Source organism: Phoenix dactylifera, chromosome 13 (genome assembly GCF_051530095.1).
Source record: "Phoenix dactylifera cultivar Ajwa chromosome 13, Ajwa_hap1_PhDact_Kaust_v1.1, whole genome shotgun sequence".
NCBI lineage: Eukaryota > Viridiplantae > Streptophyta > Magnoliopsida > Arecales > Arecaceae > Phoenix > Phoenix dactylifera.
The window spans coordinates 22,112,067-22,130,039 of NC_143202.1; the positions used below are offsets into that span (position 1 = coordinate 22,112,067).

Consider the following 17,973-nt stretch of genomic DNA (forward strand, 5'->3'; position numbering starts at 1 on the left):
CGTTTTTACTCGGCCACAAAGTTTATTTTGTACACAGCATAGGGTTCTATTTTTCTCTTAATGGGAGTTCTAGGTATGGGTTTATATGGTTCCAACGAACCAGCATTAGGTTTTGAAAGATTAGCTAATCAATCATATCCTGTGGCTGTGGAAATAATATTATATTTTGTTTTTTTATTGCTTATGCTGTTTATACTTGTGGTTTGATCATGCAATTGAGTCAAGTCAACTCTGTTCATCAAGTTTTGATTCCACACGTGATAGCAAACTAATTATTGGACTCAACAAGTTAGCATACTGCCATAGAATTCTTAGAAACATGGTCACCCAATGCTTTACTCGTTCATGTCTTCCAAGTGTTCTAAGTTGACCTAGTTCTTTTGTGGACTTGACAAGTCAATGAATAATCTCATACATTCAAACTCATAGGTCAAGTCATCTTGATGTATGATCTATGTCTAATTAATCCAGGTTTATCAATTCAAAGGGGACTTTTAATCAGTAGCGGCTTCTGAGATGTTGCAGCGAAGTTGCTTCCGGGTTAAAACTAGACATGCAAGTTGGTGATGCAAAGCCTGGATGCTGCCTACAATACCTTATGGTTCTTGAGTCCGGGATCTTGGTCTATGAAAAATATACATTTTTATGCCAGATATCGCAAATTATATATATTAGCCATTGATTTGGGTTTTAACCATTGTTTTCATCTCAGCTGAGGTATCAGTACGTATCAGTACATGGCACTAATGATACGATCAAGCTAATACATCTGCTCTTATTACTTTGGCTTATGGAAACTGATATATTTGAGATATCAGTTGATATAATAACAATATATTGGTCAAGATTTTACATTTTAATATAAACTTAGTTATTAAATGTTTACAAAATGATTTCAATTGAACATTATTCTCATGTTTATTATATTAGCTGTTTGACATCTGGGTTCTCAAAATATCTTTGTTTTCTCCAATATTTCAGAAGCTTCCATTTCAACTAAGGGAAATCTAGATATCAGTTTATCCTAGTCAGGCTACCATTCTAGATGGCCAAGATCTTCAGTTCGAGAACCTCGGTTTTAACTTGAAGTTTGTGGATTTGTACATCGAAAATAGAGATGTGCATGAGCTGACACCACTTCATCTCATATCATCTTGGGTTGGATCATCATATCAGATTCATTCAAATATTTCTCTCTCTCTCTCTCTCTCTCTGCTAGGTCATCTTTCATGGACATCCTAGTTGTAGACATGATTTTTAAGCATATTTTGGTTGATCCCTAGAATTCAAACAAAAATATTTGGATAATGTTTTTTTTAAAAGACTATTTATACTATCATATAATGTGAATTCTAGTGGCCTCCCAAGCAAAAGATAGAAGGTTCGAGTCTTGAGACGTGTGATCTCGCTAGTGATCTGTATAAATATCCAAGATCTTTTCAACATACAAATAATATCAGACTCAATAAATGTTTGCATGGGCTAGTGATTGGGTTAGGATTCACTTTGGCTTGTGACATGTTTTGACATGTTAGCTCTCCGCTGCCCCTTCATTTTCAAAAACAATATCCTCTTCTTCTCAATGAAACGTACCACCTGACAATTTGATGAATCAGGCCAAATTAGACCCCCTAGTTCAACTAGGACCAACTTGATTAATCTTTGTTCTATTAAACAACAATTTTAGATTTTTTTTTTTTACTGAAATGCAAACTACTTATGTGGATGATAAGGCTTTCCGCTCTCCTCCAAAGAGCTGTACTTTAATGTTGAGGTTCTTTCTTGGCCTGTTCTTTATCACCTACGACAGTTGCTTTTTTCAGCAAATTTGATCAAGAGATTTTCCATAGTAATGGCTAAGTAAAATTACCAGTGACTTCCTTTAAAAGTAAAATTAGCAAAAATGAAAATATATGTATCAAGACAACAACCTTTTCTCAAATCACAGGTCTAGTTTAGCTAAATAAGAGATCAATCTCATAGTTTTCTAACAGCCCCTCGAAACTCCTTGCAACACACCAAGCTCCTTGCTGCCTCCATCTCATCAGATATATGTCATTGTCAACACATTCCAACAAGAAAGCTGCTAGGTTTCCAAAGAACTTTCCTGGACAGGGTGCAAACCCAGTTTTTGGTATGAAATGAAGAGGGTCTGGGTGCTAATCTGGGGCTACAATGCCAACATTTCCTTGGTGGTTCCTGGAAACCATGCCCTACAGCCTCTTCAGGGATGTGTTAGGAGAGACGAAGAATTTTCCAATAAATAGTCTCCTATACTTCTTGAGATCTGATTCACCAACAAATATTTCCGAAAAAATGAATCACTGTCAATTTAAAACCTCAACCAATACCATGGAATACATGAATAGAAGCTCTAATCCTCATAATTTGCTGACCGTCAAAAGTCAATACGAGAGCAGGCGAGGCCAAAAAAAAAAAATGCAGAAAACAAGGTGTATGATTCTCTGCACGGCCACACTGCTTTATCAGAAACCAGGTGCCATAGGTGGTAGAGGACAGCAGTAGTTTCACTTGCAAAACTGCAAGCATTATCAAGGTGCAGCAGAGTCCGTTTGAGTTTCAGGGACTATGTCGATGGACTGGATTTCAGAGTCCTCAGCTTGTGATTGAGATGCCAAAAGCCTCGCCTTTTTGTAGCTGCTTGCACTTCTCAGGATCGTGCCTAAGGGCATATTCTTTTTGGATGCATTTGATCTGGTAGCAAGGCAAACAACAAAAAATTATTACTAGTTTGCAAAAAATGTTAGAATATGAGAAAATCCTTTTGCACAGTTTCCTAGTAGAAAATTAGGAAGCATATCCATAGTTACCTTCAGAAGTGTGAAATCAAATTACAGTGTGCATGCGCGCAAGCTAGCAAACAACAGCCACATTCTTTACCTCAGCAAACTCTAGGTGAAACTCTTAATGTTTACAACTAGCCAAACACAACAACCATATTTTATTCAGTTGTACACTCTTGGTCACAATAAGCTTAAAAGTTAAGCTTTTTCTTGAATACTTCCAAGGCCATCTTTCTGCTAGTGTTGCAGTGCAGATGGATGTAATAGCGCTGAGTTTCTGATGTCGTGAATCTACACGTCTAAAACAATATCATCAGGTCCACAGAATGAACATTGGTGCACATAGACAAAACGTATAACTGATAGAAGTTAAAATTATCATTAGATGATGCATCACGCATAGTAGGCATCTTACACAAACCTCATCAATGTCCCTTTCAGAATGGCAAGTCTGATGATCTTGAGTGATGTCTCCAAAATAAAGCCATTTGCGCATTAAAATTGCCAATGTGAACTAGTGTCTGAATCTCTTGCATACTTTTCATCTGTAAAATAATAGTCTTCCTCATCCTTTTCATGTTTGACCAAGCCCTTGCATCTCTTTCCACCCCACTCAGTTTTGGTACTATGAAGTTCCAACCTGGCATTTCCAATCTTTCCGGATACTCGCATCCTACTACTCCCAAACCTGTCAACCAATTTTCCTTGAAACCTGATGTAGCACCTCATCCAACTACTATTTGTCTCTATTACTAACTAGTTATTTTCTCTTCGATCCACCTAGCCAAAGAATCTCTCATCAAAAACATAATCCTAAGAAGTATTTGGACATTCGTGTGAAGTGATATCATTCATAAAGATTTCCACATTAGACAAGGAAGCTTAAGAGATTCACTATGAAATTTAAGATATGGAAGAGAAAAAACTAGATATGACCAACTGCAGCATACCGGGCTCGGAATTGCATCAAAGAGTCAAAAAAGGCCAATAGAACATCTAGGTAAATTGAATGAAGGTTGTGTGTACATTATCAGGTTTCTATGATAAAGTTACCCTTCCAAAGCCAGACCCCTAATTTATTATGCAAAGCATGTTGACAATTAATCACTAATTATGTTTGACATATCTGTTAAAGGAATACCTTTCTTGTGATGACTTTCAATTATTCAATTTCCACATTTCTGTCTAAATATTCATATGTTTGAAATATCTTTTTCTAATTAAATAATCCATGTTCTCAGAATATTGCAACGACATTGTAAATAAAGGGAGATGAATAAAATGAGGCTATGAGTTTCCACTTTAGGTCATTATTATTACAATCAAGGTATGCTAAACTCAAGCTTAGTGAACCTATTGTCAATAAATAAGAATGATAAAATTAAGTATAGATTAGCCTGATGACATCAAACAGACTACAAGTATAACAGCCAAAACATTCAGCATATACCCAACTTCTGTGATCTATAAATCCCAATGCATATGATACCTTAGAAGTGACCAAAAACGAGAGTCAATTACAGTAACAATCTTGAACAATTGTAAAATTATCCAAATTATGATTTCCTTGTGTGTTAATTTTCTCCCTTCATAGTGAACACCACATAGCAGATGGAAAGCTTTTCCAATGCAAAACTTAAAGGATAAGAAAATCTATTTATTGTAACAAAACTAACAAAAGCTCTGAGAATAACTGACTTTTGTGATGATTGAAATCTGATCACAACTAACTTTTAACACCCCATATTTTCAGGTAGAGGTCTCCACTAAGAGACACTCCTCTGATTGTTCCATTATGATTAATAACAAGGAGCTAGATTTACCTGCATGTCCTACAACTTGCATAGCTTTTTAAATTTTCTAAAGATCAAGAATAAAGAAAGTAAATTGAACAATCATGTGATTAAGGAAGAATGTCTATTTTCTAGCATAAAACAAGTCAGTAAAGCTTGAAGGTATGAATAATATTATTCAAACTAGAATAGAAGAAACATTTTTATTATTAAATCTTATAAATATACTTACTGTGACAGAAAGATACTCCTACCATCAGTTCCCTCATCTTTTTTACCATAAGCAGCAGGTTTAATTCCTATAAAAATTAGCAAGGAACATAAAAGTGTGGAAATTTGCTCATACAGTGATTATTTTGAGCATATGATTAGTTGCAAAAACTATAGAATAAATTTTGCAAATTATGACAGCAGAGTATATGTTTCCGAACACTGAAGCAACATGATATCAGCACTACTAAATATGGCCAACAACAATAGCTAGTTGCAAATACTCCATAAGAAACCACACTAAACCAAATCCAATCAGTATAGTCTAGGCTCACAAAACGTGTCTAGAAAAACATTGAGAAATGTAAGCTACTAAAAAAAAGATGAATCTGCACTACCATGACTCAAATTTTGAACAAAACTCTAGCTTGTCTATGATACTAGGATCTCACTCCATTATGAATAGCTAGCAGATGAGAAATAGAGTAGGAGCGAATGCTCTAACTGGTTGCCGCCGATGTAATGATCTGGCGGTGGCAAATTCCAGAGTATAACTACAATAGGTCATAGCTCTCAGTAATGATACAAACATGTGCATTATAATAATGAAACATAATCAGTCAATCAAGGTCATAGATACCCACTTAAGCATTGCCAATGACTAAATCTCCCTTTCAACTACTCATCAATTATTATCTTATGAATCAATTTCAAGACAAATATTAGACCAGCCATAAGACCATGAACTACATGTTATTAAAAGAAGATTAAGGTAAATTCTCAACGATTATATTGCATAGTATGATATATAAGGTCCCAAAGTAATGCAGAATGCAGTCAACTTAAGCTGCCATAGAAAGCTAAGTAATTTTTTTTATTTTTTTATTTATTGATATATTTTTAATAATTTCTATTTAAAAAATGTTTATATCATAAATTCAAAAAAATATGATTTCTAACTCAGGAATTACTTCTGAATTATCTAATACATGCTACTAATTTTTCGTAATTTTAGGTATTAATTAGACATTTTAAATTTTTTATATTTAAATTAATTTTTAGATATTAATATATCAAAAAATTAATTTCAGCTCAGATCTATGTAGAACCCAACAATGGATACTACATATATATTTTTTTAGACTCTCGGGCATGTATAAAAGACTACTTATTTCTCATTTTTTTCTAAATTTAGGCGTAAGCTATTGTACACATGATCGCATCAAAACTTGAATGAATGGATACCAAATTTTTATATAAAGTAGCTTGCATGTCCCTAAACACATTTATGATTTTACATTTTTTTAAAAAAATATCATTTTTTAATCCGAAAATATATTTTTAATTTTTAAAAATTATATAAAATTCGAAAAATAAATTTTTTTATGTTAATGTGTGCATCGTCCATAAATCTACAACATATAAAAAAAAAAAAAATAAGCCCAAATTCAAAAATTTAGCATGAACTTCTTTTATTTTGCAATATTTGAGCTATTTTTTTAAACCCAAAAAAATGAAGGAAGAAGATAGCCTGAATCGGTGTTATTTGTGAAATTTTTAGCCAGGAGAATCTTTGGCAAGAAAAGGCAACTCACCATTGAAGGAGCTTTTAAAGCCCCCAGCAGGCCATTGTGGCATTATTGCCACAGTGTTGCTATGGCAATTGAGAAGGCCTTCCCAATGTCGCTGAAGGGGCTTTTAAAGCCATGGCAACAGCATTATTGCCACAGTGCTGTGGCAATAATGCCAAAGCACTGTGGCAATAATGCCACTGTGCTACTTGACTCGGTGTAAACCGACTGGTTCGTACCGAGTCATCATCGAACCGGTCGGTTCCGATACAAAAAGGACCGGATTTAGCCAGTCCTATTACGATTCCGGCCCGAAAGGGCCGAAACTATTTTTTGTAAACGAACCAACCCTATTCCGACACGAAAAGGACCAGATTTGGCCGGTCCTATTGCGATTGTTTTCTGCAAGCGAACCGATCCGAAAACCGGGTCAATTCGGCATACCTTGACATACATACATATACCTATACATACATACATACATATACCTATACATACATACATACATACATACATATATATATACATATATATACATACATATATATATACATATATATACATACATATATATATACATACATATATATACATACATATATATACATACATATATATACATACATATATATACATACATATATATATACATATATATACATACATATATATACATACATATATATACATACATATATATATATATATATATATATATATATATATATATATATATATATATATATATATATTGCCTTTATCCTTTATCCCAGTTGCCTCCTCTCTCCTCATTTCATTGCTGTCAAACCTCACCATCTCCTGATCTCCCAACCACCCATACTCTACAGCTACCACCCCCTACTTTCAACCCGCCTTGCCTTCATTGCTACCACAATCCTATCCTACACGCCCCTTCTCACCAATGCCCCCATTAACACCCTCAGTAATTACCACAACCTTGCCCTTTTCTGGCCCTTCCTCATCACCCTCACCCACACCTTCCATGACAACCTCCCCCCACCCCCCCTCAACATGCTGGCCATTGTTGGGAAGTAACATCACGGCAGTCAGTTGTGTACCCTAGGGAGTTGAGGGAGTTGGGCATTTACCAAGTCAGGTCAGACTTACCTCAGTCTGCAGATCTCAGTATTAGACCAAGCCTAGATTGCAAAGAGTTATCCTAAGACAAGGCGAAGCCAGGCACGAGTCAACATGTTGAAACTTGATGTCCGAGTACCTGACCAGGTTTGGTCAATGCCTAGATATAATGTCGGTTCACTAGTAAATGATTTACCATAGTCCCCAATTTAACCTAACCCAGCAAATTCAAAATTTTTGTATTTGATGTGTCCATGCACATGAACGCCAAGACACTTCATGACAATCCTTGACACTTCAAAATTCAAATCAACAAACCATAATGCCGTCATGGTCATGTATCAGCTCTGGGCACTTAATACCTAGAAGTTTTCAAGTTGAAAATAACATGTAGCAAAGATTCCATAAATTTTATGAAATTAAAAAACAAATTTCTAACAAATTACACATTATATACATATAAGTATGCTTATCTACATAAACATCTACATATTAGTATGTCTCCCCATATTCTGTTATTAGAATTTTGAAGGTTGCTATGTCAAATTTTATCAGACATTTTAACATCTAAAACCTATGTCATAACATTGCATGAGCCTAAAGGCAGATTTTAAGAATTCAATGTTGCAGCCACTAGGTAGTTAAGGTGATCTTCATGTGAAGACAGAATTTCTAATGAGGATACTCTAAATGTTGGCCATCTAGATTATAGTTTCATCAAAAAAAGGATCTAGGTATCTGACAGTGCTTCATAGATTTCTCAAAATAAATATTAATAATTAACATTAATGGTAACATGTTTCATTGACCTAAAGCAAGAAATCCTTAGAATTTCTGGTTAAATCAAGTTGTTCATTGAATTGCACAATAATTTTGAGTTAGACAGTTATTGCATGCTGCCAAAAGACTACTGCAAGATACTAATAGTATGGTGGGATTAAAATTTTCTGAGTCCCTTGAATGGGAGGGACCTGTACATAATTGCTTGGTCTCATTGGTTCAGCCATAATATGGAAATCCCACATCCAAGGATGTATATAGAATAAAGGAAGCAGCAACCCACCTGATCAAGCCCACAAAGCAAGGTCCATTGGTGTGGAATCAGAATTGGGTTCAACAAAAGATCAAAAAAAAAAAAATATATTTCGGTTACCCAAAAAATCAGAACTGGTTGCCTTCAAAATATATTTTGATCTGGTAAATATCTAAATTGAATTAAGAATATTAATAATGAAACAAGAAAAGCATGATTAACAAAATGATGTGTAGAAAATTTTAGACTAAGAATTAATGAAAGGTAGATTTGAAGCATTATATCATTGCATATGAACTCAAGTAAATTTATGAGTTGAGCTGGTTTATTTAGTCTTAGATGAAGGACAATCATGTCGTCTTAAATGTTCGAACACGTATTTTATCCTGAACTATATAAAAATGGAGAAAGCATCACCAAGTCAATTGAATTGATAAGATTGGGCAATTAACATGGTTTCGTACTTGAATCAACCAATTCAATCTGATAAAGGTTACTTCAATACGGACCAGGTTACACAGAAGAGTTGGTTTGCTTAAGACTACACAGTGAAGGACTGGTTTGGATCTGGCCATTCAAACATGTTCTCCTAAAACCGAATTTGGGGATACGTTGGATTTGGTTGAAACTGAATCTATATATATAGGCCGGACAATTAAATGGACTGGGTTCCTGCCAACAATTTTTTGTGCCTAATATGCCAACCCAACTATGCCCAAAATATATGCTAAATGCATAGTTTACTTTTAAGTTTTGTTTATACCCAACGGTCAGAAGATCCAAGCAGTTGTCCCCGTGTTAGAAGCAGGTGCCACCTGTCTGAGCATGATGTTGCACAAATCCATGCTATGTTCTACTCTGATGTCAAAACTTTGATATTTAGTTGTAACCTGAAATAGTTCGGGCCAGGTGTGGTAAAACTAAGTTCAAGCTAAGAAATCAAGAAACAAACCAAGACTATCCCTTGCACTGCCCAGCTTGCTTGATGTATACCCATAAACACATCATTCTTGAGCGGTGCACAATAATTATTTTAATCATAGCTCACAAAGTTTGTCCTGAGAAGTCAGGATAGACATGCAGAGGTGCAAGAGGATAAAGCCCATCAGGCTGACCCCTATTAAGGGAAAAGAAAGAGGAGGTAATCCCGTAGAGGTTGGAAGATCATGGTTTCGTTTCTAGCATTCATCATTTCTAATGTGGCCCTCCGTCTTCATTTTCAAGATTCACCTGATGTAATTTCAACTTGTCATGTATAAACTTCTAGAGCCATACAAAATGAACGGGGAAAGCAGTAAAGGCTGATTTATGATGTTCTTAATCTTTGTATGGAACAGATCATGAATCTGCCTCTCATGATAACCTACCAGCAATAAACACTACAGCAAAGAATAATTGAGCTAGTTTAGCATGTGCATATAAAGGGACAACCCAAAAATAACAGGATTTAGATTTCTGAGATGACCTTTAAAAAACAGAAGAATACAGCTAAAATGCCCGGACAAAAACTTATAAAGGAGAAAAAATAATGAAAACAATCAGATAAGGCTTTGCTCTTGGTTAGTTTGGAGTGTGATTCACAATCGCCACTCTATATAATTGCAAATAGAACTGTATCAGTAACAATTTTGGCAGCAAAGATCACACATAAACTAGAGTCCTTTCTAAATAGAATATTAAATGCACAGTATAACATAGATGATTTTACTATGAAAGTGGAAACAAACCGAGCAAGTAAATATATCTGGAAGGAGAGAATGAGAAATTATAATACCAGAAGAAGCATGAGAGTAGTCCAGACAGGGAATAACTTTGGAAAGTTCAGTTAAATTGACTCTGCATACAAATCAAGGGCGTGATGCACCTTCAATCTAGGCAAAACTCATAAAAAAGGGGAAGTCCTACAATAAAGCTGAATGGATATGAGAAAGAAATTAGATTCCATGACAGTTTGTGGCAAAAGGTCATGGCCTCAGTGGTAATAAAATTTTTAAAAACAGAACTATAGTTTGTTCCAAACAGCTCGGACATTATTGATCTTGGTGACATTAACAATTCCTTTAGGTTGTGGCAAACAACACACAGCCTAACACATGGAAAAATTAAAGCCCACAGCAAATTATTTCTGATGAACAATTCCGGATATATGCTAACTCATCTATTCAGTTCATAATGCCATAGATCGACTGTGTACCCATACCATACTGTACCAGGTCAGAACTAGTACAAAACTTATGTTCGGGTTGGTATAGGCTTTGTACGACTCCACACTGCCTCATACCGATGTGTACCGAGGTGTGCCTACCCGTACCAAGATGTAACGAGGTAAAAAGTGAGAAAAATGATTCAATGGCGATTTCAAGCATGGGGTACGTACTATATTGTACTAACCTATACCATACCGAACCACTAACGTACTGGTACAGTATCCAGTACCAACATTGTGGACCTTGCATAATACAGTATTTTTTCTAAATGAAATAAATTCAAAAAGATAAGAAACTAAGAACACCAATACCTGGAGTCTGTGTTTCTTCAAGGTCCCCATCTGAGTCAGAAGACGTAGATGAATTATCTGAGGCTGCTTTCATAGGATCTTCTATATTACTAATCCCAAACTCATCATCAGAACTTCCACTTGTAGCATCATCAAATATTGCACTAGAAGTAACTAACAAAGGCTTTTCTTGTTTAGAATTCTTAAGAACCTTCCCAAATCCTTTACTTGGAACCTTCCTAACTGCAACTCTATATTGTTTAGTTTGGTGTGGTATATCTTCTGTGCTGTCACTAGATGCTGCCAGATTAGCCACTGCATCAGCACTATCACTCTGAGTAGCAGGTGCACCTACAGCACGACCTCTGATGACAGTACTTAAATTCTCAGACTGGAGGACATCGTCTGAGGAGTGCACAATGGCAGTGTCATCCTGATGATTATGAGATTTAAGCTTACCATCAGAAACAGAAGACTTTTCCTTGGGATGATGCACATGCTTGCTATGCTCATTCCTTGACAGGGATACCTGACAAGAAGTGTCAGATTTGTATTCCTGAAGCTTCTTTTCAGGTCCGCTATCATCATGTGGCTTTCGTGGTGAAATCATAATAGAAGAGGTATCACCAAAATTCACATTGGATTTACTTGACCTCTCTACAGTTTTTTCATTATGCACTTTTTTAGTTTTAACTTCCTTATCTGTGAGTTGTACCATAGAATCAGTCAGAAAATGCTTACCAGGATCAGCATCTTGGTATTTCTTCTTATGCATGTGCTGCTCATTTGAACTTGAAGGCTTTACCGTGTCAACAGTGGAATCTTGTGAATACATGCTTGATTTTTTTTTCCTTTTACTTTTTCCCTTTTTTAATTTCCCAGTTACAGTCTCCTCCAATGGAAGCTCCTTTGCAGAAAGAACAGATTCATGCTCGACAACTTTAGGAAGAAAAGAATCGATGAAGTTAGTCTTGCCACTACCATACCCGGGAGGATCCATATGTTCATGCACTTCAATAGAATCTGCAGATCTCTTATGGGTCATATTCTGGCCAATTTCTTTACCAGAATTATCATGAGTATTTCCCAACAATTCCTTTCTGTTCTTTTGGGTTAAGTTTTTTGCTGAAAGGTGGGCAGTTTCATGCTTGTTAGATGAATCATTGAACAACGAGGCTGAACCTAGTTTAGATATATTCTGTGAAGCATCATCAGGAAGCATCGTAGCATTAGATTCATTACCTGAATCTCTGTGAGTAGTTCCAAATGCTCTCTCAAAATTCTCTGGAGTACTCAAATCCCTTGAAGATAGGTCATGATTGCTGGACATGTTGTTTAACACTTCTGATTTGGCTAATTTTTTCTTGTGGTGATGTGAGATTTTAGCATTGTTATTTGAAGGAATGACAAAATCTACTTTTGAAGGACTTCCAAGAGCTGCAGGCTCTCCATGACTGGTTGTTGGCTTAGATTCATTACCCAAATCTTTATGGTTCATATCCAATGTTTCTGTGGGCTTTTCTTTAACAGGACCTTTCCCCAGAGAGTGGGCATGATGAACGAACTCATGATTTTGAAGTTTGGATTTGGCTGATTTTTTCCTTTTCCTACATGATCTTTTCTCATTAATATTAGAAAGCATATGAGAATCCACTACAGCAGAATTTTCAAGGGCAACAACCTCTCTAAGAACAGTTGCTCCCTCATACTCTTTACCAAGTTCACTATGGGGGTCACCTAATGTCTCTTTGCAGTTCTCTTCAGTGACTTGATCACGTGAAGGATGAGCACTCCCATTTTTATCAGGTTGCAGACTGGTAAATTCAGTTTTCTTTGTATTCTTTTTCCTCCTACTATGTACACTTCTAATATCAGTGCCAGAAGGAACTTCAACGTCTAAACTTGCAAGGTTGTTAGGATCCCCAAATTTTTTAAGAATGGTTGCTGCATCTGATTCTTCATGCAGATCCCTACAGTTGCCTCCAGATGCTTCACCAATATTCTCTTTATTCACATGTTCTGAAGGATGAGCAGGATCAAACTTGCTTGACATGGTTTTTGGTAATTCATTATTGGACATTTTTCTGCTGTGAAGCGAGTTAGTTGGAAAGTCATCAACTCCAGATGGATTTGTAAGTGATGCAGCCACTTTCAGACCATCTAGAATGCTAGGTTCTTCACTCCATTCTGTATGGCTATGATCCAAAGGAACTTCCTGGTTCTCATCTGCTGCATTCTTAGTAGCTTCTTCAGTATGGACTGCAGCATCAGGCACTTTGGTCAGAGTTCTATAGTTGTTTACCCCTGCTTCCTTGGCATGACCTTCAACGGCTTGTTCACCTACAGGAATAACAGTACCAGTTAAATCCACTGAGCTATCATAAGGTCCAATTTTGGTATGGGGTTCCTCCATGCTGTGTGACAAGCTAGTACCACCATTATTGAATGGAACAGCTGGTTCAACTTCATCAAGAAACTTGGATGACTTTTTTCTCCTTTTCTTTTTCCTTTTATCATCCACTAGATTTTCTGGCACTGAGTCACCTCGGAGTAGTTTACTGGATAATTCCTCTATAAAAGCCAGATGTTTCTCCTGAGAATTGGTTTGTGGTGGAGCATTTTCCAACTTGGGTGTCTCTTTCTTATAGGCAGGCCTTTCAAAGTTATTTCCTATTGCAGGATCCTCAAGAGGTGCCTCCCTAAAAGAGCCATCTTTTTCCTTGTTGTGCTTTTTCTTCTCTTGAGAAAGATGTTCTGAATCTCCATCCAAAATAAGATTGTTCACTGAGATGTTACTCCTTTTTCTGAATTTTTCTTTCTTGGTAGCAAAAATAGAAGCATCTCCATCGCTAGATCCAACATCAGGATTCTCAGATCCTTTTTCTCCACCATCCTCCTCTTGACCAACAACAAGGTCAGTTTTGGACTGTACATGCAGTCCAACCTCTTCACTGCCCTCATGAACTTGTCCTTTGTGCATGTCTGTTACATTAGGAATCTGATCAAGTCTAGACACCCCTTTCTCTCTTAAGTTCATCCCCTTTGATGTGTCAACATTTGTATCACCCATACCAATCTGATCATGTGAAGAACCATGCAAGCTTTCAATTTGACAATTTCTAGCATTTGGCAATGATGAATTACCATGATTGGCTGATCTGTCCAAAGAAGTTTCAAGCAATGATTGCCTTTCATCCACAACACCTTGCAACTTATCACGGCAGTGGCCCAGTGAGACCCTAACATTAGGCTCTGCATGAAGCTGAACATGCTTTTCTGATTGCTCAACATTCTCACTTACAACATTTTCTGCAATTCCTGCTTGACTTTTCATCATGGATACAGGAGCAGCATCGATATGAAGAAACCAAGTCCCTTTGATCCCATCGAAAGCACCTCTAACAAGCATCAAATTCGACAAATTATAGAAGGATGATCTGCGCTTGACCTGCCAACATCAGAAAAAATCCATAACTTAGTAACAAGAAGTAATTCAATATAACAACTACAAAGAAAACAACAAGATAAGAGCATTCAAGGATCTCAAAGATAAAACTTCACAATAGCTCAAATTTGCAAGCATACCTTCATTGCATGGATAGTGATTTCTCCAACATTTGGAAAGCAAAGAGCATGCTCAATCCTTATCTTCCCTGCTCCACAAAAGCATGAAATTTGCACTGAATTACAAATCTCCAAGAGAAGCGCACCAAATACTTAAATATGAGTAGAAACAACAGAGAACAACTACAAACTCCTGCATGAACTATGAGAAGATAAGATCGAAGATAGAAATGAAATGAGATCACAAACCATTAAAAATAAGGAAAATAGGAAAAAATATAGCATGAAAATGTTACAATTTAGTGCGGAGCGATTAAATGGTACAGTTACTACACTTCTCCAATTGATAATACCATAAGGAATGTAGGACCAAAAATCGACATTTGGATACTCAAATGACTCAAAAATTTCAAAATAATTCTATAATCTGAAAATAAAACAAGCATAATACGATCGAGAGAAATAACATATACACCCTATCAAGATTTCCATAAAAAATGGAGGGGGCGGGGCAAACCATTTGGAACCACAAGGAAATGGAATCCAAACTGAGGAATGCAGAGAGGCACGAAAGAAACGAATCCAAATCGAGAGAAGAGATTCGGAGAAGGGAAGGGAAAAGCATCGGGCGCTCACTCCTGAGATCAGCAACGGTGTCGTCCGAGGAGACGACCATGGCGAGATGGGTGTCGAGGCTCGAGTCGACGAAGAGGGGAAAGGACGACGCCGCCGCCGCCGCCGCCGAAGAAGAAGAATGGTTACCTTTCGCCATTGGAAGTGAGGTACAGAAGCGGGCTTTCGGCTTCTTGGCGGAGGGGAAGGCGACGGGTTTAAAGGAACGAGGGCTTTACCGGCGAGGCCTGCAACCTCTGGGACTGTCGTATATATAGATAGGAGTTCATGAAATCTGGACCGTTATTTTGGGGTACATCTGATTGATGGTTCCAGTTCAACGGTTGGAGATGGACAGTTGCTCTCTTGGTGAGATCTTGAGCTCCTAACGACGTCCGTTAGGTGTCGCGGCGCGGCTCAGCGGGAAAAAGGAAAGCAAGATTAAAAAAAATTTAAAAAATAAACTGAAAAAGAAAACGATGGAAGATTTTCTTTAATTCAATCCGGTTTGAGCATCCAAACATCGACTGCAATAAATTTTTTAGGATGCAGACATCTGGATGTATTATAAAATGGTTTTGATCGTAAAAAAGTGGAACAGAAAGTCTATTTGATTGAGCATTTTTTTTTAAAAAAAAATTATGTAAAAAATATTTTATGCCATTCATAAATTAACTAAAAAATTTTAATTTACTAGAATTTATATATATATATATATATATATATATATATATATATATATATATATATATATATATATATATATCTTTAACTTTTTAAAAATATATTTTATCTTGATTTTCAAATTATAGTAAAGTGTATTTTCTATATCTACGTGAGTTTTTATTTTCTATAGAAGATTTTTTTATCTCTTTTATTTAAAATCTCTAACATATATAAGTTATTTTATTATATTTTTGTTGACGTACTTTTTTTTTCTTCTTTTTTTTTCCTTCATATGAACAAAATGGGTTTTTCATGTAGAGGAGAGTTTGAGCTTGAATACAAGCATAGACAAATAGACATGCAAAACATAAACTAGAATTAAATTTGTCTAGTTTGCTAAAAGTATTTATACAATAATATATTTTAATTAGTGTGTGTTAGTGTGGGGCACAAGTGAGGCGTAGATTGAGGAAAGTATGAATGTTGTGATCACAATAAAAAAATAAATATTGTTTGCTCTAATTATATTTGATAAACACGCTTTCACTTGTAGTAAGCATATTTCCTATGTTTCTCTTTCATTAAAAAAGAGACATAAATTATATATACCTCGAGCACATCAAACTTGGCTTGAAGCATATCCACTATATGCCATTATATTTTGCCTTAAACAATGATTCTTAGCACATTCAAGCATAGAGAAGCGTGACTTTGGGCATAAGGTCACTAGCACAGTAGCACTTCGACAAACATGACAAAAATACTTCATCTTATAGTTTTTTTATATGTTTTCCTGAAAGCAACTAGAAACCATTGTCAAAGCTCACTTTCAAACATTCAAATAAATTAATTACTAGAAAAGTAATCAAGCTTTCATCGCACCTCTTTTTGTTTAGCTATTAGAGAAATCTAATCAACATACTTTCAATTTTATTAAAAAATGAAAACACACCTGCTTAAGCATGCGCAAATCTACTAGTTTTTAAATATTGTCCTAAATTTGGATTTGTTATGTGTTTATTGCACCTTCTCTTCTTGCAAATATGCAGCTTTAGATATTTAATTTTGTAGATACTTGCAAATAACACTTCACCACAAGAGGCCATAATCTTTAACATCTTTTAAGTTACAAGCATAATCCTAGATGGCATAGTAACTAAAACTGTAATACTGGCGCCCCATTTTGTGCTCAACTGCTCATGTATTATTTTTTTCCTTGTGGCATGAGGGGTTGCTGTACTCTAAGAAATTATTGCCTCCTCAAATTTTTACGGATGACAATCATATTTTAATCCAACTGGAGCTTCAATCTGACCAAATAGAAGCTCTAAAACACACGCGCGCACACACTCTCACCCACTCATGCTACCATCAGGAGAGGTACGATTGAGCCAAGTAGCTAGAGATCCTAGCTCAACTCGATTCAAAATACTTAATTTTGAAATTGGACTTATGATTGATCAAATCTTAACATTCGAGCTTGAACTCAATTTGATAAAAAAATAAATAATACTCGAGATCGACTTGAATATCAACAAAGCCATACTTCAGCTCAAATTCGAGCCCAAGTTCAAGCTCGAATTCGAGCCTTAAGCTTAATTAAAAAAATAATTAACATACAATATAATATAATATAATATTTTTAAAATCTTAAATTAAAAATGTATATTGTAAATAAAAATATAATATTATTAAAAATATCAATATTCAACTATACTTGCGAGCCTTCAAGCTGAATGTTTTACTACTCGTGCTCGATAAAAATCGAGCTAAGCCAAGCACTCAAGCTCAAGCAGCTCATTAGCTATTCAGTTCATTTACACTCCTAATCTACAAGCAACTAGCTTGACAAATTCAGCTGTTGTACCATCATTTGAAGAGACTTCACCCCACAGACCAGTTCAACTATTGTGGAAATTGACAAGATGCAATCGGTGGTTGCAATTCCCTTTCAGATAACCATGTACAACCAGTAGCATTATTTCTGCATCAAGGGGCAACGACTGACTCACCTACTCGGCCTCCCAAGTGACCAGATCTAATTGTATTTATAAGACCTCAGGAGAGTGACTTTTCTTCAAGTCTCTACAACTTAATGAGCAACACAACCCAAAAAATGCATCAC

The 17,973-nt window shown here is 35.8% G+C and overlaps 1 protein-coding gene across 12 annotated transcripts; it reads right to left on the bottom strand.

Moving 5' to 3' along the window:
• Positions 1-1,932: 1,932 nt before the first annotated feature.
• Positions 1,933-15,425, bottom strand: LOC103720292 (uncharacterized). 12 transcript variants are annotated; one of them, XR_005513683.3, is made up of 7 exons: positions 15,207-15,425; positions 14,592-14,659; positions 11,028-14,454; positions 4,830-4,896; positions 3,226-3,584; positions 2,832-3,095; positions 2,586-2,715 (listed from the first exon to the last, which is right to left on the bottom strand). XR_005513683.3 is itself a non-coding variant. In XM_026809689.4 (5 exons), the coding sequence occupies exons 1-5, from the start codon at positions 15,340-15,342 to the stop codon at positions 2,553-2,555; spliced, it is 3,861 nt and encodes a 1,286-aa protein (XP_026665490.3). In that variant the 5' UTR covers positions 15,343-15,425; the 3' UTR covers positions 1,933-2,552. The 12 variants fall into 12 exon arrangements, 4 of the variants coding, with proteins under 4 accessions (XP_026665490.3, XP_088566029.1, XP_038986831.2 ...); XR_005513685.3 differs by having other exon boundaries at positions 2,832-3,103; XR_015972717.2 differs by adding an exon at positions 9,273-9,739 and having other exon boundaries at positions 2,832-3,584.
• Between the last annotated feature and the right edge of the window lie 2,548 nt (positions 15,426-17,973).